The sequence below is a fragment of the Leguminivora glycinivorella genome, chromosome 9, assembly GCF_023078275.1.
Source record: "Leguminivora glycinivorella isolate SPB_JAAS2020 chromosome 9, LegGlyc_1.1, whole genome shotgun sequence".
Lineage (NCBI taxonomy): Eukaryota > Metazoa > Arthropoda > Insecta > Lepidoptera > Tortricidae > Leguminivora > Leguminivora glycinivorella.
In genome coordinates, this window is record NC_062979.1 from 9,633,061 (window position 1) to 9,654,644 (window position 21,584).

The 21,584-nt window shown below is 37.8% G+C and overlaps 2 protein-coding genes across 2 annotated transcripts in view; one reads left to right on the forward strand and one right to left on the reverse strand.

Moving 5' to 3' along the window:
- Nucleotides 1–21,584, reverse strand: part of LOC125229312 (lysine-specific histone demethylase 1A) — a 410,072-nt gene that overhangs the window by 171,412 nt on the left and 217,076 nt on the right. The window lies entirely within an intron of this gene.
- On the forward strand, nucleotides 10,894–15,526 carry LOC125229310 (toll-like receptor Tollo). Its single transcript, XM_048134116.1, has one exon. The coding sequence runs from the start codon at nucleotides 11,189–11,191 to the stop codon at nucleotides 15,026–15,028; it is 3,840 nt and encodes a 1,279-aa protein (XP_047990073.1). The 5' UTR covers nucleotides 10,894–11,188; the 3' UTR covers nucleotides 15,029–15,526.

The window sequence follows — 21,584 nt, forward strand, 5'->3', positions numbered from 1 at the left end:
ATGATCAGTGTTTATTAAGAGTTCATACATTTATCACATTTATGACTGGCAAAAACACCTTCACTATGAGTACATCACACTGGGTAGAGTGGGTTGGTACCATGTCAGGTACCAATTTGTAGTTTCTATGAGACACACGAATAAATAATTCTTTAAAAAATTACATTATTAACATAAACGTGTCGCTAATGATTTTTCATTCACGTTAAGTGTCGAAATTGAAGGTGTTTCACCTTTGAAGGTGGCAAAGGCTGTATGCGCGGGCGCAGGGCAGTGCGTCGGCGGGGCCCCGCTGCGCGCCGCTCTCCGGGACCCCGTTTAATTTATCGCGAACAATCACATTAGCATATCACATAATGTAATGTGGACGCATCCGCGTGCACCTTAAACGGTTTTTCGACTCCTTTGTTATCCGAAATAAATTCGGCAAACAATTTCGTATCACGCCTTGCAGTCATGAATTTCTCTGCCGAGCCCTTTTATAATCGTTGTATTACAATCCTTTTTTGCAATAATAAATTCGGAAAGCAAACGCGACGCGAGCCTCGAGGGTTTGCACGACCTAGAGTTGTACACGTGGGGCATAAAGCATAATGCTCACATTCGATCATAGACAAACGCTATGTAATGCTATAAAAAATAACCCCATCATATTGAAGTAATATTCAAATCGAGACACAACAAAGGAATCCCATGCGGTGGTTCAGGTTTCAAAGAATGTGTGTAGCAGAGGTAACACAATATGCACCCTACGCAGCTTGGTCCGGGAGTTAGCGAACACAACAATGCGTATTCAACGTGACAGCACTGTACCAATCCGCACAATCCCTACCGCCTTGTAATACAACCCATAATGGAGCAACAGACTTGCAATGCCACATTCAATCTAGCTGAGGGTATAACTTATAAATTATAATTTGTAACAATTGAAGTCCGCTCCGGTTAACTTAACTGTGTAACAATATGTTTTAAATTGTATATTAATTCTCATCATGGACCGCAAACAGGCGCGTTCATTGATGTGAGATAAATACTTTTTGTAATCGGTAGTCGTAAGTGTGTCATCTCAGTTTGCTTGACTAGCTTGAGTCTTTCTGTGGGTAGTCATATAAAATAGAAGGTGACATAGATATAAGAGTATGGTCTACGGACTAATAGACAGTTACATTTATGTGCAATTACTGGCCACCGTACATGAGTCGGTAGTGAGCCTATAGAATCCCAGAAGCTGGAAATTTCAAGGTGGCTCTCGATCATGGATGGTTGCGAAAGAAATTATTGGTTTCACCTCGTCTACACATATCAAATAGGCACCTACACATTTTGATTTATGAAGGTTTTGGGTGTGACTTGAAGGAAATAGACTTTTATTTCTGGTTAATAATAATTTCATCTTATCAAGGTTTTTGAAATCGTTCCACTGTATACCTACATTACCTGCGTACATACATGTTGTGCATAAAATGGGATTATCTTTTGCGATATCACTTTGATATAATGAATCGGCCGAGCGCACCTTGAAACACGGTTGAAATATCCAAGCTAATTGAATTTTTTCACGTGCTCGAACACTTTGTTCAGTACAATAAAATGGGCGATTCTATAAAAGAAACAGCATACTCGTAACCAGATCGGAGCAGTAGCAAAGGCGCGGAGCACAATACGTGAAACGCTTTTGTGGATCACCCCAAATCGGGGTGCAACGATATGGCCAATGAATAAAATGGCTTTCAATAGAATAACACGGTTCAAGCCCAAATGGTTTATTCCTCATGGTACCTCTAGGCAAGGCAACGAATGCTCAAATAAGGTAGAACGTAATACTTGAACCAACTTTTTGATGTAAGTATTACTTTTAACGTTTTTTTATCAGTTGAACTTTAACCTAGTATCAAGTCAGGCCTTCCAAATATAAGCGATATTTTATGTATGTCATGCCTATGTCAAAACGTGTAGCAATTTAAAACAATAGAAAAAATGCATCAAAATTCTCATAAGTTATATTTGAATAGCTTAATTTGCTATCACTCATTAGTCATTGTTATCTTCTATTAACAAGAAAATACCACAGTTTAAAGATGCTGTAACTTTACGTTCAAAATTAAAATAACGAAACATTTTACAACAGTTCCAGAGAGAACAAACCAATCCTTAAAAAATCTTGATTGACACGAGATCCGAGCACAGTGAATTATGAATCGCGTTCAATTATTTTTTTAGGCAGAAATTTTAATAGGCCTTTATGGGGTTAATATTAATCCGCAACAAACCGGAACATATTTAATAGAGATATTGTACGGTAGGGGTTGTTCATTTTTTAATTTAATAAAAAATCACAATCCATCGTCAGTCGTCGAAATATAAAAACATAATATTTTAAGATGGAGATTCACAATTCAGTAGAGTCATAAGCAATAATATGTTCGAGGGCCGCATAAATATCTAACACGTTCTTATTTTATTTGTAGAGCAGTAAAAGGTGGTCATATATTTTTGCGACCTCCGAAGAGTAACATACTAGGTACTCGTATAACCGCGCGGTGACTGTATTAACAAATTTTGTATGGCAACTGCATTCCGATGCTGCAGTTGGCGTTCAATCGGTCTGTCAGTACTGACCCTAAGTAATGTCTAAGCGTCTTTCCAATTTGTCAAAGAAGCGGTCGCATAATCCAACGTACAAGGACCACCATGTAAATTATTTTAGAGGGTTACAGCCTTAAATTATCAGCATCGCGCAGTAATAAAACTCCAACACGTGAAATTTTATCAACAGAGAAGGAGCGCATTGCCATATTTCAATGGGCCGAAACGGCCGCCAGTGTACCGGCGCAAAAATATTATATTAATCCGAAAAATTACGAGCTTTACATTATTGTGTTCTTTATAGAGTGCGGTATTTATTGCGCGGAGGACAGAGTCGGTACGCACTTAAGACTGACTCATTATCATGGGATATAAATTAAGCAATTTCTAATATACGAGTATTTTAGCCTTTTACAAAAGGAATGGCATCATCCAGACTATTTTGCTAATGTTTTTATGCGTCAAGTTAAAAAAATAAAAACTTGACATAAAGTCTTACATAAATACATATAGGTAAGTACAATTAATTTTCGCCATCTCGTTTTAATAAACTGCGAACGAAATAAAACTTCGCATTAACTTAATTCCCCACAATCCGGTTTAATTTTCTCATGAGAGCACGATACCGACAGCAAACAGCGCCCTTATAATTACTAGAATGTCCTGCAGTAAAAATAAAATGGCAATTGAAGCTACGTCGACAAATAACTGTTTCGTCTCACGATATACATCACGGGCGAAGAATTTAATCACAAGAGTCCTGAGTGTGGTATGCCGATGATATCTAGGGACGCTCATTGGCGAGCCACGGGCCGTACAAATTGGAAAGGTGGAGTGTGCGAAAGCAACAAAAGGTTACAATTGAAATTTTCGAGATGCCTGTTACATTTTTGTTGGCGGGAACACGTACAGCGCTGCGGGAGACGCCACACAAGCCTTGAGTATACGTATACAATGCAAAAAATATTCTTATACAATTTGGATTACAATAGCCAAAAACTCCACATCTGTACGTGACACGTAGCAGTGAAAAACCTAAACATATTCCTTAACGTTTTCTTCCCTTAAACTTCGACTATAAAAGTAATGTACCTACATCGCCAGTTGGTAGGTAATTTATGAATTTTGACGGCTCGTGATCAATTTAACTTGTACGAGTAAAAATATTTCTTGTACCGTACACTCAAAATGTATTCTTCACATTTAAAGTACCTACAGAAAATATTATGATAAAAACTAGCAACTAGTGTAATATTTTGTAATGAGTTTTTATTATCAACGCATTCTTTTAAGTGTTGTCACGCAAAAGCGGAAATCGTAAGATTAAAAATGTAGACTGGCCTATCAACTAAACAATAGAAGTCAATATCGGTATTGTGATAAGTATTGTATGTGAATTTGTGAATGAGTCACTCAATCACTCATCAATCATTAGTCAGCGCCTACGGCCGGCGCTCGGGGTAGACAATGCAGACAACTTGTTAACGAAATAAGGCGCACTGATTTGTAACAATGTCTAACAACGGCTCTCGCTAATGCCGTTTGTTAAGCTAGTTACTAACTTCTAGCGCTTATTAAAGATTTTTTGTTTTCCTTGATGTTCATGTGTACATATACAGTCAAAAACAAAAATATGTAAAAATCGTCTCATAAATACGGTACTACGCTCTTATTACACCGGAGTCACCGGACTAAGATGCTATGGGACATTTTTGAGTAAGATGTGTACACACATATTTTTACACTTGACTGTACAGCAAAAAGGAAAACAAGCAATTCGAATAGAATGCTCACATATTATTGATATTTTATAAACAAGGCTCATCAAATATTAATTCGAAATCTATGTGGCTGTTTGCTTACCTACATGTATGGATCAACTAATGGATTCCTGACAGAAAAAAAGTGTTATGAAGCATTCACTTTTTGTTTTGACTCATGATTACAAAATGTAAAAACATTCTACTTCATAAAAATGGATAGCATAGCACATAACAACTATACGAACACATGAGAAACTCTAGTAGATGAATACTTTGCGTCCATGCGAGTTCTTAGTCCTATTTTTTGCCAAAACTAAAAAACTTAACTTAAACTTATTAAAAAAATAACCCAAAAATAGTTCCAAACCAACCCTAACGCAATTAGTGGAGTCCGTTTGTGAACCAAGCAGTGTCACAGAACAGGCTAAAAGGAGCGCAGAAGCGCAGATGTCACCGTCACAGGCGATTGTTTGCAAATAACAAAGTGAGCGCGAGGCATGCACCTTTGAAACTACAATGCCAAATGTAACTATGACGCCAAAAGACTCGTGCAACGTTATCCCACTGAAGCTTCGCCTGTACGAACGGAGCTGGGCCCGCGACTGTTCCGAACCCATAGAATAGTAATGTTACAAACGACGAGCGTAATATGGTTTATGCGACGTTATTATGTTATAAGTTTTGGGGTTTCTAATTGTGCCACGACAATGCGTAATCTAACTGGTCGCTTTCAGCAGCACGTAGTATGGAACAGAGAATGTATGGAGTTATTCATGTATTTTTAAACAGGCAATAATACTTTAATTGCTAACATCATTCACCCTAGGCTAGGCTCAAAAAAAGTTTAGGACATTTTATAACAGTTCTTCCGAAATATCAGTACATTAGATTTAGATATTATAGGTACTACTAGATACTTTCTTTATATTACGTGTTTTCGAAACAATCAAATTAATAATAATAAGGATGAAAGTAAAGACATAAAGTTACCCAATAACAAGGGCAAACAGAAAAATTATAAGGGTGGTTTCAATGAGGGATATTCAGATGTTGGTGCAAGAAAAAGGTTTATTTTTTTAATTTATACTGTAATTTACCATTATGAAATAAATAAACTAAACAAACTACTCTGCGCCCATGCACATGAATAAGGCCATCCTTATTCATATATGTAAATAAGTTTGTAATCATAAAAATAATACATGGCGTTATGAGAACGACCTTCACTCTAATAACTACCTCGGTACGGAGAAAGACCACGGAGGCACAGACAGATAGACAGACGGACAAGCCGAAACTATAAGGGTTCTTATTTGACTACAGAATCCAAAAACCGGCCAAGAGCGTGTCGGGCTACGCTCAGTGTAGGGTTCCGTAGTTTTCCGTATTTTTCTCAAAAACTACTGAACCTATCAAGTTCAAAACAATTTTCCTAGAAAGTCTTTATAAAGTTCTACTTTTGTGATTTCATATTTTTTAAACATATGGTTCAAAAGTTAGAGGGGAGCGGACGCACTTTTTTTTTCCTTTAGGAGCGATTATTTCCGAAAATATTAACATTATCAAAAAACAATCTTAGTAAACCCTTATTCATTTTTAAATACGTATCCAACAATATATCACACGTTGGGGTTGGAATGAAAAAAAATATCAGCCCCCACTTTACATGTAGGGGGGGTACCCTAATAAAACATTTTTTTAAATTTTTTATTTTTGCACTTTGTTGGCGTAATTGATATACATATTGGTACCAAATTTCAGCTGTCTAGTGCTTACGGTTACTGAGATTATCCGCGGACGGACGGACAGACAGACATGGCGAAACTATAAGGGTTCCTAGTTGACTACGGAACCCTAAAAAGGACTTTTCAGTTGTAATTACGAAGATTTTAAAGGCGATGTTCAGATTCAGAATACATTATAGCAGCATAAGTGAAGCATAACTGCAGTAGGTTTTTATTTTATTTTATATTCTGTGTTTGTAAGTGCAAAACACGATAGTCCTAGTTCTGAAACACATGACAAAACTTCTAAGAAAACAACGTTGCAAGTGCACATCTGCCAGCAGATGTGTCAACACTGCTGGACATCTTTGAGCAAATACATCGTCAAGCAAAAGTAGAGTATCTCTTTGTTAAGTTTATTACAAAAGCTAGTAAACACGGGACCTCATAAATCACAGTTCATCCACTCCTTGCCATTTATAGGCACCCTGTGGCTAGCCAACGTCACAGTCGCTTACGCTTCGCAAGTGTATCGTAGCTAGCTCTCCTTATCACTCTTCTGTAATGGCCCGACAGAGCACGACTGCGTTTCGTTTGCCACGGAGAGCAAACGATTGTCACTTCGACTAGGCCTTCTGGCCCACCAGGTGCCGTGTGCCGAAAAGCCATGACAATACTGCACTTGGAGCTTTGAAAAAACAGTGTATAGTCGCTTGACTTATGTGGTTTGAATATCGTGGTTCTAGACGAATAAACCCGCATTGGCTATCGCGCGCCAAATTGCCCGTGTCGTGATCCAAAGCACTACTAAGGGCTCTGTTCACGTGTAAAATCTCTTCAATTTACACGCTACACTTTAACCCGCCGAGGGGTTAACACGGTAACACAACACTAATATTTAAAGTGCGTATTACGTTTTATTTTCTATCTCGATCGCAAACAGGATTAAGATTTACTTCCACGTTGTTGCACATTGAGCACTATTGTTATTATAAATTTAATACAAATATGAATACTTAAGTTACTTTGAGGAAGTAGGCATTAGTAATTATAAATTGGAATTTTATCTTACCTCGCCGTGCATTTTAATTAGGCATGATAAGAGTACCTGAAATAGAAAATATAAATTTCGTTAGCAAATAAATATTCAATGTATGCATTTAGAAAAATGACATTCATATATTATACTAATAGGCCTAATTCTACGTCATTTCCGTTTTAGTAGATACAAGGCTGGCCCCGCCCGCTAGACAGGACGTTAATTAGAAAATTATGTGGGAAATTATTAATAGGTCCGCCGTGTACCCGATTAGATAACAAACTAGTCCATTAGCCGGGCAGGACACGGCCGGAGGAAGCCGGAACCGAAGGGTTATCGCTTTTGGGCCATTGTTGTAAGGTCGATATTGTATACGTTGAGAATAATTGAAAAGGACTTGGTGGCGGAGTAGGTAAGATAAGGCAGTAGCAAACAATACGGCGTGCGATCGTCCGGGGGCGGGTTTGACGCGTGGTTGAGGAATGATCAGCGGCGTGGAAATGACGACTTAATGGATTATATGTGTCCGCCGACACCAAGATAAGTGTCGCGCCGGTATCGGGCCCGTCCGAGGAGATTAGGCACCGAAATTACAAAAATTAATAACATAATGGAAATCGAGAGAATGATTTTACACCTCGATGAACATGAGCGATAAATTACAATGGATGTCGAATAAGTTATCTCCTTATTTGAAAACTCACTTTAAATTGTTCCGAATACATACTTCAAAATTTTTTCGGGATCGTTTGTGTAAATCCTTGAAAATAAAATAAACCTAAAGCCTCAATTTAACCGTTATTATTGTATTGCGACATCCACACTCATCGCTGAATAAAACCATCCCAAAAAAGTTTCTTTTTTTGGTTTTATTTGCGGCTATCGTAAAATACTGACCCACATCAACCACATGTACCCACGCGAACAACACACAAGACAGTTGCATGATGCCATGAAACACCGTAAATTGAATTCTGCATTGTTAAAACGGACAACGGCGGGCGTGCTGCGTAAGCCCTCGAATGAACATTAAATAGCGTCACAATAACCTCAGATTTGCCGGCAATCTATTCTATTATTCACGCAGAGCGAGAAACGCCTCGCTACTTACGACAAAAAGTGCAAGATCTCGAGCCCTTTGTCCGGGACTTTCTGGGTACGCCTGGACAAACGAGCCGTGGGACCCGTGGTGAAATATTGATGCGGTGTCATAGTGGGACGGACGCGATTCCCATTACAAAGCCATTTGCGCTGTTTACATAAAGGAGGAGGGCCGCAAATGCCGTACTATCGAGTGCGGTGCGATTGCAAATTTTCCGCTTCTCGCGTGTCAAAGGAGATTATTTATTGCAATTGAGATATAGAAGGCGCCTCGGGATCAGCCAGCAACACCTCGCATAAATAGCGCCGCGCGACGGACGCGCCAACCGTCCCTATCATCCCGACACCAAATAAAATTATGAGCAAGCTATTTATTACACTAGATTAAATAGGGTATTCATCTTTAACGAGCCCATAGAAACTCTTCAAGGCACGCGTAATGTTTCTCAAATAGCACAACCGGGGTTGCAGCCGGTTTTCTCATAAAATAATTATTCTTTTTTTATTTTCATGCAGTCCTTAACACTTTCGCTACCAAGAACCCGACTGTCGGGCACACCGCTCGTAGAAGCGTAGCCGATTGGTTTCCCCGTTTGTAAAAATGTCGTAGCGCCGCGTAGAGCCCGGTCAAAGTGTTAAAGAAAAAATGAAGAATTCAACTGTGGTTTTTTCTTATCTTTTCTGAAGACTCAGCCAATACCTAATAATGCCACTGAAGGTGAAACAAACACATCTGAATCTTAATAAGGATAAACAGTTATGTATGATACTTTAATTTATAACCAATTTGTTGCTCACTATAGCCGGTTCGCATAAATTACCTTTATAAGAAAATAAACCAAAATGGTGTATCATTAGGATAAACAGTTATGGTATGAAATTATGATTACTAATCCATAAACGTTTTCACAAATGAGCTCACGCATGAATAGCATGTAGATAACGGCTTTCGCGTTTTTGGTATAAATCAAGAGAACTGCAATCTACGGTTTAGCAAGTCCACAATTTATTAAATCAAACGGCATTTAGAAAATTGGTGGCTGTGCAAAATGTAAAATGTGTAGATGTTTATTTTGATGAGAGGTTCGGGCCCACAGAACTTAATTTAGATAGAAGAAACAAATTCATATATTTGTATAGGGGCCGAAATTTTGTATAAGTCTTGCCTGTAATTTTAAATATGTCTCAGGCTCTTGATTGTTCAAAATCGTTTGCGAGTAAAGACGGACAACTCAGTGGATTTCAACAATATATGACATCTGTGTTCGGGCCGAATGGTGGGAAATTATATCAAAATCGTTTAACAAAACAGAGGGCTATTAGCTAAAAAAATTCTGGAAACCGAAAGCGTTCAGCCCAGATTTTCGACGACCTATTATCTTGCATTCTTTGCCCAGTGCGGGTGCGTCTCATAATATTTACCTGAATAAATGAGAACGTTGGGTTTCATTTTGTTATTATTAAGTACCTAAATAATCTAATATGGACGATTTAACAGACAAATATTATGCAACAATTGTTACATCCCAGTATCTTCTCTAATAGGAGAAATAAACGAACTGAAACATCTCTTGAAAAGTACCTAGGTTAGGGTGATATAATATATTTAACTTACTATTATGGCAATTAACTTTACTTCCCATAGGTTAAGTTATCACAACAAACTGTTGCCAACTTAGGTTTTAGAACTGTAACTAAATAATTTTAACTCTATATAAGTCAACTGGAAACCCTGTACCAACATATCTGAAAGTAATTACATTTATTCATACAATGTCCATTAACTACTAATCTACTTGTAAAGTGAATTAATTCTTTGAACATAAAAGTTTATGGCTTTGGTGCGATTAATGTCATCTTAGGTAATAAGTAAGTATAAGTTACAACGACGATAATCAATCGATAATATCCGAGATGAAAAATTAATATAAATAAAAAGGGTCCTTGAGTATCATTTCGTTAGTGATATGATAACTACTCGTAGTGACAAGTCTCACGTGGTATTTGCAAGTAGCGTAAACTTTAATTGTAAATAACTGATTTTTGTTATTTTTGCTAAAAATGAACTCCCTGTAGGCACTTGTCAGGAGAACGAAAAACATAATTTTAATCCTCCCTTTCCTATCCCTGGGTTGAAGTTTTTAAATGTAACGTGAGCAACGCGCATGTAACATCATTAATATTCGCAGGCATCCATTCCGTACGCTGCGGTAACTGCTTACCATCAGGCGGACCATGTGCTTATTTGCCGCTCCGTGTTATGTAAATTCAGCTTTTAGCAACAGCGAATTTTGGTATTGTACAAATACATTGTCCAATCAACGAAACAGTAGAACTGAAAAAAATAATAATTCCATCGGCGAGTGTTAACAAGCAGGGAATATACCAATGTGCCGGCGCACTACCTGGCCAGCTGCCTCGAGCCCCCACCAACAACTGCGCGCCTCACCCCGCAGACCATACAGCCGTCTCCTTCGCACTTCACAACGAAAGCTCGTCCATGCGCTACAAAAAGCGGTTTTGCTGTGTAGTGTTGTAAGTTATCTATCCATGTGTGCGTAAAGTGTATTTTTCTGACAGGCTGCCTCGTAAAAGTGAACAAGCCCCGCGAGTACCACAGCTTCAGGCGGTTAAGACTTTCTAAATTGTGACTAACGTTTACCTGTTGGAACGCGTGAACCGGCGCGGCCTTGTGCGCGAGCGCAGCACAGGTTTGACTCACAGTCAGTTCCACCCTAGACCTCTGCGCGGGTGCGCGCGTCCCATGCGCTCTGCTGTGTACTGCCGGGCGCACGATCCTGTCCAATTAGTGTTCTCGCGAGAAACGAGTTAAGTGGCCTGTTTAACTAGTGATGTACTTAAGTTTAGCGAAATGAACTAATGTGCGCTGCAAATGCGAGATGTTTGTGCGGCCATAGTGCAAAATTATATCACAAAACTATGTAATAAGTGAAGTTCAGTGAAAGCGAGACATAATGTGTTGTACGTGGTTCACGAGCGCCTTGTTGGTGCTAAGCGCCGTTTTAACGACGTGGAGTGCGTCTTTGTCGGCTACCACGGGGGCGCGGTACCAAGCTCCCGATGAGTGCCGGTGGACGACCGACGACGACGGCTCAGGAGTGGCGCTACAATGCAGATTGCGGACTATAAATAGCGAATTAGAAAACACCAACTTCAGCGCCATTCAACCGCATCTCACTGTGAGATTGCGCTTAGAATGCAGTGATGCACTTTTCTTTCAAAGTTCACTGTCTCCCGGAAGTTTCCGACAGTTGGTTGAATTGCGGGAACTGACTATTGAGTACTGTAAAATTGGCAATCTTTCCGACGGCGCGTTCACGGGCCTTCGAGAATTGAGAAATCTAACAATTAGAACGCATAACACAGACTGGTCATCAATGTCACTAGAAATAACACCCACCGCCTTTTCACGAGATGTACAAAATTTGGAACGTTTAGATCTCAGTGAAAATAATATGTTAGTGTTCCCCGAAGGCGCACTCTGTACATTAAGGAACCTTGAATATTTGAACATGACTGGAAATCGAATGAGAGACATCAGTCATTTTCAGTTCTCTTCAGCACATCGTCATCCAACAGAAAAATGCGGCGATAATATACTGGTATTAGATCTTTCGAGGAATGTTATTGATACTTTACCACCGAATCTTTTATCTGGATTGAAAAGGCTACAAAAATTATATCTACAAGGAAATGCATTAAATTCAGTTGCAGACAGAGCGCTGGAAGGTCTTATTTCACTCACAACTATAAGATTTTCAGATAACCAACTCACAAGTTTGCCTCCTGAACTTTTCAGTGATACGAAAGAACTCAAAGAGATATACCTAAACAATAACACTATAACAGTTCTCGCTCCAGGACTTTTCAGTGACTTATTGCAACTTTTAGTACTGGATTTATCTCATAACGAATTGACATCAGATTGGATAAATACTTCGACCTTCACCGGACTAAAGCGACTTGTCTTTTTGGATTTTTCGCACAACAGAGTATCGAAAATGGAAGTGGCCCTATTCAGAGATCTGCACAACTTGCAAATTTTGAAATTACAAGACAATTTCATAGAACACATACCAGAGAATGTTTTTAGCCCATTGAACAGCCTACATACATTGATCTTATCAAACAATAGACTTACTGCAATTGAAAGTTACGCGTTTTCTGGTTTGCACGGCTTATCAGTGTTATCTATCGATAGCAATCGCATTTCAAAAATACATCCACACTCCCTTCGTAATTGTTCAGCTTTACAAGACTTACACATCAATGGAAATAGACTGGACGAGGTACCCATAGCCCTCAAGGAAATTCCTCAGTTAAAAACGCTTGATCTGGGAGAAAATTTGATTGTGAGCATTGAAAACGCCTCATTTATGACCATGCAACAAATGTACGGATTGAGATTGACTGAAAACAATATCGGAAATATTAGCAAGGGCGTGTTCGATAAAATGACATCCTTAAAAATATTAAACTTATCAAGAAATAAAATTCATAAAATCGAAGCTGGCGCATTTGATGGCAATATCAACCTACAAGCTATTCGATTGGATGGTAATTACCTAACCGACATAGGAGGCCTTTTTGCCAAACTACCGAACTTAGTGTGGTTAAACATATCTGATAATCGATTGGAATGGTTCGACTATGCCATGATTCCAACAGGATTGCAGTGGCTCGATATTCATGCAAACAGGATTGCTGAACTTGGAAATTACTTCGAAATTGAATCCCAGTTATCACTGAGTACATTCGATGCCAGTTCTAACAGATTAACAGAAATCACTGGCAGCGCTATTCCAAACTCTGTGGAAATGTTGTATCTCAATGACAATTTGATTTCAAAAGTACAATCGTACACGTTTTTCAAAAAACCGAATCTAACAAGAGTGGATTTATATGGCAACAAAATAACGAATTTAGATCCAAATTCACTCAGAATATCGGCAGTACCGCAAGATAAATCGGTTCCCGAGTTTTTCATTGGCGGAAACCCATTAGAATGTGATTGTACAATGGAGTGGTTGCAAAAAATAAACACTGGAAACAGAGCGCGAACTCAACCGAAGTTAATGGATTTGGACAGCATATATTGTAAATTACTTTACAATCGTGGAAACGCGTATGTTGCGTTAGTGGAAGCTGCATCCCACCAATTCCTGTGCAAATATGACTTCCATTGTTTTGCATTGTGTCACTGTTGTGATTTCGATGCTTGTGATTGTGAAATGACTTGTCCAAATAATTGCACCTGCTATCATGATCAGTCGTGGTCAGCAAATGTTGTGGAATGTTCGAATGCAGGATACGTCAATGCTCTACCTGAGAGAATACCAATGGAGGCCACACAACTGTACCTTGACGGTAACGACATTAAAATGCTTCCCAGCCACGCGTTTATTGGCAGAAAACGGCTTAAGATCCTGTTTTTAAACTCGTCCAACATAGAATCTATTCAAAATCGAACATTTAATGGATTAAAAGAACTTGAAATTCTACATTTAGACCACAACAACCTGAAAGCTATCGAAGGTCAAGAATTGGATGGATTAGATAATTTGCGGGAGTTGTACATAAACAATAACCAGATTCGCCACATCGGAAAAGAAATGTTTAATCATATGTCCCGTTTGAAAATACTTCATCTGCACAACAACAGGTTGACCATGTTATCAGTGTGGCAAATTAATTCTATTGTGACGGAAATAACACTTTCTTATAATCCGTGGTCATGCGACTGTGAATATACGGAAATGTTCCGAGAATGGATGAAACGCGTGAATTCCGTTACAGATATATCAAACGTTAAGTGCATATATTCTCAAGGAAATAATACTGAAATGGTTGTGTACAGAGAAAGTGCATTCAGTGAACCTGAATCAGGATTTGTTATTGCAAGTGAAAATGGAACAATTTGCACTGGTTTGCCAAGTATTAACAACAGTATCAATGGAAATCTAACCGCAACCAAAACGATCATAAGTAATGAAGATGTACAAGATTATATTCCGCTCCTTGTGGCCACTTTGGGTGCTTTCCTATTGGTGTCATTCGTTAGCATGATTGTATTCATATTCAGACAAGAAATGAGAGTTTGGTTCCATTCAAGATTTGGAGTGCGTCTTTTCTACAGAGCAAGTGACATTGACCGTGACGATCGAGAAAAAATGTTCGATGCGTTCGTAAGTTATAGCTCGAAGGACGAAGCTTGGGTAGCAGAAGAGCTTGCGCCCATGCTCGAGCGCGGTGACCCGTCCTATAAACTTTGCCTACATTACCGTGACTTTCCTGTGGGCGGCTACGTTGCCGACAACATAATACAAGCCGTCGAGTCTTCGCGTCGTACAATCATGGTGCTCAGTGAAAACTTTATAAAATCAGAGTGGTGTCGTTTCGAGTTTAAATCGGCACATCATCAAGTTTTAAGAGACAGACGGAGGAGACTAATAGTAGTGTTGTTAGGTGAAGTGCCTCAGAAAGATCTGGACCCTGATATAAGATTATATTTGAAAACGAACACTTATCTTCATTGGGGTGATAGACTGTTTTGGGAGAAGTTAAAATTTGCGTTGCCGGACGTGCCTAATAACCAGCGGTGTCGAGGCGGGCCTAGTCCGGGAGCGGTTGGAGGTGTGGCGATGCACAGACACCACCACGCCAGGAGCCACCTGGGCGCGCTGCCGCCGCCGCCGGTGCACGGCGCGCACCCGGTGCTGCCGCCGCACCCAGCCCACAACCCTCACCAAGCTCCGCCAAGGGCCTCTCCCCGCACGATATCCGTCCATGTGTAGTGAAAAAAGAGACTGAACTAAGTGCTAGTGACTCGAAAATATAAAATCTATAGTGCAAGTGACTGTTTTACGCAAATATTGTGATGGCTAGTCGGTTAGTGTAAATATGTATGGTTGAAATTGGTGTAAATAGTAGAATTTAATCATGGACGGTTTTATAATGTATTTTACCATTTTAGAAATGCCATTCCTTTTTACAGTAGTAAAGTTAAGACTTGTAGAATGTAAATAGATTTTGTAAATATTAGCTGTATGTAAATTTGTAGGCCTATATTCGGGCTGTGTTGGTTAGGCAAATCTTGCCGAATACTATAAAAGTGACTTACATGGCATCTCTGCCACAATCTGTGATAACATTAGATATAGTAGATTGTAAGGTAGTATTTCACGAATACATATTATGTAGTCATATCCAAAAGAAAATATTTATTGTAAAAATGAAAATTCAACTGTATCAGGCAGTAATAAAAGACAAATAAATGAAAAATACAAATTTAATAACTTTTTCATTATTCCAATCAGCCTAATCCTACAAAAATTACAGAAAAGAACAAGATATTTTGACGGTTAGAATAAAAGTTAATTTAATAAAGACAAGAAGTAGGTAACATAGTTACAATTGTGGACTAAATTTTAAAATTAAACACAGCCCATGCGGCATTCATCAAGATTATACCTAAATTAGGTTCTATTTTGAGTCTAAAAAAAAGTTTGTTGTTATGGGTAAAACCAAGCTCCCAAGCAACAGATTTATGGTTATATTATTAGGATTATATCAGATCTCATTAAAAGAGTTCAGTGCCTACTAATGAAAGGATAATAATTACCTTCAATATACGAATAGTATGAAATAACAATATATAGGGTAAGTACTGTGCGTCGCTCAGTTAATAAAAGGGTTCAGTTACCTATTAATAGTATCAACATTTTTTGCTAAACATTCAAGAATTCAGGCATATAAAAAGGAGAGAATAAAACTGCAATATAAAATCAGAAAATATTCTCAGGCAAGATCAGCGGAGAGCTTCGGTCAGTGACCGAGGCCCTTCAATCTGTGGTAACGAGCGCACTCCCCGCAGCCCTAAGTAGGTGTGAAACAAATGGAGCCGCGAACAAAAAGGGTATCCAGCCTCATTCCTGCCTATCGAGATTGCTTCTACAGATATAGACCGATACTCGACCGGCCTGTTGAGATATTGATGTAAAAGTTCACAAAGATCTCACCTTTCCGCTATCACGGCTATATATATAAAGCGGGATCGTGACTCTGATGTCCTTTAGGTTGCAGTTAGATTCCGTAGTCTTTGTTAGGAGAAAGTCGAATTGGTTCGGAAAATTTTTTCAGCTTTGTAAGTTGAACTAAGAAGTTTTCGTAAGAAAGTTTTATTTGTTAACTTTACTTATGCTTACTTTGAACATGCTTAGAATTGATAGTCTTACTTTCATAAAATACCACAATTTACATTTTTGAAATCGACCAAGCTAATAGCTATATCAAATTATTTTGTTTATTTAACTAACTCTTGCGAACTCTGGCCTAGTCTGTTCCAAAATCGCTGTCATCTTATTTTGGTCTGACTTTAGTAGTCAAACGAACGGAATCGACTAAGACTGGTAATTTTTCCAATTAAACAATCTTTTACTAATTCAAATTAAAAGTATGTATCGGTCCTAATTGCAACAACAACAAAAATATATTACAGTTTCAAGAATATTGAAAGACCTCTAAGTCTTTTTAGTTCCATCTTCGTAGCCAACGCGCACTCGCCGCAAGCACTCGGCTGCGGTCGCCAACGCCAACCAGTTCCTACTTACAGTGCTCAAATTGTATCGACAGGCTTATTTTGTTTAGCTACTCAGCTGAAACTTAAATGTATAGGCAGCTTATTAGATAACCATTTAGCTAAACATGGTATAATTTTATTAGATATGCAAGGAGTATTATCTAATTCAGACAGACTTATGAGAAAGAAAGAGATTAAATATCTTAGCTTAGCTTAAAATGCATTATAGTACTTGCCATAATAATACTTAATAAGATAATATTAATTTCATTAAAATTGGTTGATGATAATGCAAGATAGTGACATCGGCGCAACTATTTAAACATTCTTAATTATAATATTTTCAAGTCTTTATATTAATGAAAAGAATACTTAACACGAATAGAAAAATTCACTATTTGAGCTTTTGTGGTGTAACGCGCTCCATCTCGTGTGGAGTAGTTGTATTGTTAAGACAGAATTCTTTCGGTCGATGTAAGTACTATTTATGAGAAAACTAGATGGCAACACAGGTCAAGGATACAAAATAACAAACATTGACTAACTTATGAATTTTATGATTCGCGGGTGAAAACACTTACGTATTCATTAAGTGTTTTAATTATTATTACGAATTTTAAGCTTCTTGTATTATCTCAGTACTATTTTAAAACTCAATACTTCAAACAGATGTGCTATTACATTCTAGAATTATCCGGAAATAATAGGCACATACCGCCATCTCTATTTGAGCTTTCGTGGCAAAACGCGCGCCATCTCGTGTGGAGTAGTTGAGTTGTTAAGACAGAATTCTTTCGCTCGATGTAAGTACTATTTATGATAAAACTAGATGGTATGGTTATTATATGATAAAAGTGAATTATAAAATCGATTACTGATCATAGATTAGACTTGAAAATGAAATCCAATTAAAATGTTGTCGCCGTATTGGTGATAAACCATTACTCCAATAAGAATATTTTGCTACTATTTGTAAAAAAATATCCCCACGAAGTCTATTATACCTACTTTAAAATGGGCTGGCCGGTAAGTAGCAGTAAATTTTATCAATAAGGTACCTTAGAGAAAGCTCGGATTTTCAAAGTCCTAGTGCTTTATTATATCACAATCTTGATGCCTTTTTCTTCAGAGGAACTTCAGTGATTTGAATCCTGAATTTTGACAAAAGAAAATAAAGTCGTGTTTATTTTCTAAATACCATTCTATAACAATTTTTCTAGCTAGGTCTTTTAATACACGTACCAAAAAATATATTCAATATAACATGATATCTCCCAATTTTGTGCAGTGAAGTGAGAGAAATAAAGCTGTGATCATACCTGATTCTAGTTGAAAAAATACTGGTCAGGAAAATATTACAAACCACTCATACATCATATAGAGTTGATCTGCAATAAATGATGCTTTAAAACTTATCGCGAACACAGCTCTGCTCGCCAAGCCGATAATAATATATTGTGTGACACATTCTACAGTTACTTGTTAAATAAGTACACATTCTCTTTAAAAGTCTATTTTATACTCACTTATTGGCATTTTATTACTAACAGATTATTTTGCATTAAGTGATAGCTTGTTGTATTAAAATTAGTAGGTACCTAAACATGAATAATACTGATATTCTGTTTCAAAAAAATATTGCCAAATGACTCCGCTCAATAAAATCTGACACTAACTAATGGTGATACGTCCAATTGCGTTTTTCTTTCAAATAGTCTGTCCAAACAAAGAAATCACGCCTGTTAGTAGGTACTCACATCTCAGTTCCCGTGCCCCATAAATTAAACTAGAGAATAACACGAAGGTGAAAAAATAAACGCGACGTCGGCCTGTGTAGAACATTAATCAGAGGCGCGGGGAGGCGTAGAGAATTTATTTAACGATTGTTACAGCACCGATGAAACGTTAAAAATGCTGTCGGAGTATATTGAAACATTCGAGGTATTGTTCAACCCGATCCGACCGATAGCGCACCGTTCCGACCCGCGTCGGGCATCAGCAGGGCTCGTGGTCATATCGTACTGATCCTATCGACAAACCATAAACTGGTGAACACGGGCGGTTCGACAAAATTTGACATTCGAATCAGCGTGGAAAATACGTTCCAGTAAGAAGAGAGTAAGGTTATTTCAGGTAAACTGGAGCTGCAAAGTGGAAAAACGACTTCGTTCTGCATTTTCGAACACCTTCAACAAGTTCAACATTTAATCAGTATCAGCCTGTCAGATATTCTTCTAACCAGGTAAGTTGGATCAATTATTCATAGAGTTAAGCCAAGCTAAGTTGAATGATTTGATATAACCGACTGCGCTAGGGTTAATTTAAAACGTAGAACTTATATAAAATTATCACGTAAAATCACATAAAATCGTTGTAAATATAGTTTGATCTCAATATAATTAAGCTTCAGGTACAGTGGGCTTTGGGTAGCTGATATATTGTGAGTTTTTCATCTACTCAGTTTCAATCTTATTGGTTTATTTTTAAATTTCAAATTACTGATCAGCTGAAGCGAAATGTTCTTTTTTAACTAAATACATACTGTATATCAATCCTGACTTGAAATTTTTGCAATATGACATTTTTATTAGTAAGTATTTAAAAAATTGTTTAGGTAGACAAATATTCTTTGCTGTGTCATAAACAGTGTAACGCTAGAGTTATTAGTTTATCTTTGAAATGAAAACTCTCTTTTAGATGAAGCTGGCATAATATTAGGTTTCCCCATAGCAAACAGATAGTGTGATTAGTGGCGTGAACCCAATCCAGCGCCTTGTTGATTTTCAAAAGTAAACTGTCCGCCGCTTACCTACTGTCCATAACAAGTTTCTTTTTTATTAGTACTGGTTTAGAGCAGGACGCAACGCCGTATCGATTGTATGATTAGACTGCGAGATATCATAATCACCGGTCTGCGCGTTTATCGAACTCATAATCGGAGAGCGGCAATAAATTTGTCTCATTTTAATATCCTAGAGCGTGTAATGTTCTGCCATAACCGTTCTGCTTGGACTTGTTTGATATCATTAGGAAAAAACGGGCGCGCGGTACAAAAGAGTTCAACGAGCAAAGTTAATCTCTCTCGTTAAGCGATATACGAGACGCAACCTGTTATTATTGCTGCTATTACGAAACCAAACAAAATCACGTGATGGGCTTTATGTAGCGAGTCCATGCGGTGACTCACAGTACTAACGATCTTCATTGAACGCAAAACAATTTTGACGCAAATTATACGCTGTTATAAACCACGACGTTAATTAAGTTGCAGACGGGAGATTTAAATTATAATCCAATTTTTATTTCAATAACATTAACAAGCCTGTTGTTAATTCAATGTGGCTATTTGTTTATAAGCGTAGTCTAATAAAAATATACCAGTAGATTTAATTACGTTATACAGCTAGTACTGTCATTTTCTGTATGTTTATCATAACTATTTTTTAAGTAGTAGAGTAAGGTACTCTGCCGGCTAATGCTGTGTAATTCTAATTCCTGGTATTCTTTTTTATCTAATAATAGTTCAACACTGACAGCATATATATCTAAATCTATGAAATAATAGTTATTTGTTATACAAGGGGGCAAAGTTGTATTTTAACGCCGAGTGTGGAATTGAAAAACGAGCAACAAACCACGAGCGAAGCGAGTGGTTCGATTAGAATCCTGAACTTGCGAGATTTTTAACACACGAGAAGTAAAATACATTTCAAAACTTTTCCCCTCACTATAGCGAGGAAACTACAGCGCAAAAAATGCGTTTATCACTGCTTCCAGTAGTTTCACAGGTGGTAAATCATCTTTATTACTAGATTCACCTACTTTTGTCAATTTTAAAGCAGTTAATTTGATTTTATTCAAGGTCAAATTACTTTACCCACTAGTGGATAAAATGCGTTTTTACCCGCTGGTATTAAAGGACAAAACACGTCCGAGCTAGTGAGGGGAAAAAATAATTATCGCAGTAAATACAAGCCAATGTTAGTGTGGCTAGCGCTCTAGCCTTCACATTTGAAACAGCCTATTTAAACATTGGTAAATGTTTTATTGTGAGCTTATATGTACATTATATTACAATAAATGTATGTATGCAAAACACAATAAACAGAAATCCATAAGTAACTATATTTGATCATAGAGACCTTAAAAAGATATTGTAACATATATGATTGCTGATTGAAAGCTTGTACCTGTATTAGATAGAATAATCCTGGAATAGCAAAATATTATTTAAAACTCTTAAAATAGTTATAATTTTACGTACAAGAATTCCGAATGCTAATGTTCTAATAAGAGTTGAAATTGCTATAAAACAAATAAAAACGTTAAATAGATACCTAAGCCAGCAAATAAAACCAAAAATTAGTAGTAAGTACATATATCATCACATACTAAATATTAACGAGTTGATAGCCGCTGCAGGCGCGAGCGAGATGGCCGATAATCTACTATAGTTCGTGGTTAGAAGTATTTAACGGCAAGATAAAATCTTAACAAAAGCGATTTGGTTAGCCGTCTCGTTTTGATACTTACTTACGGACATCACTGCATATATATATGTATAACAATCTGGCAGGCACACATCCAGTGTAACCGGAGCTACGCAGCGCGTCGAGGTGTACCGAGGTCGGTGACGGGACATAAAGAATGCGGGAGGCAGAAGGGATCTATCAGTTGTGGTGGTGCGGTAAATGTATTGACCCCGACTGCGTGCCAGCGAGCGTCGGTGCCTCGTCTATGATATGTTAATGATAATTGGTTTCCGAATAGAA

Bases quoted from the DNA above. Each gene is read 5' to 3' on its own strand.
- LOC125229310 (XM_048134116.1), top strand. From the start codon at position 11,189: ATGTGTTGTACGTGGTTCACGAGCGCCTTGTTGGTGCTAAGCGCCGTT.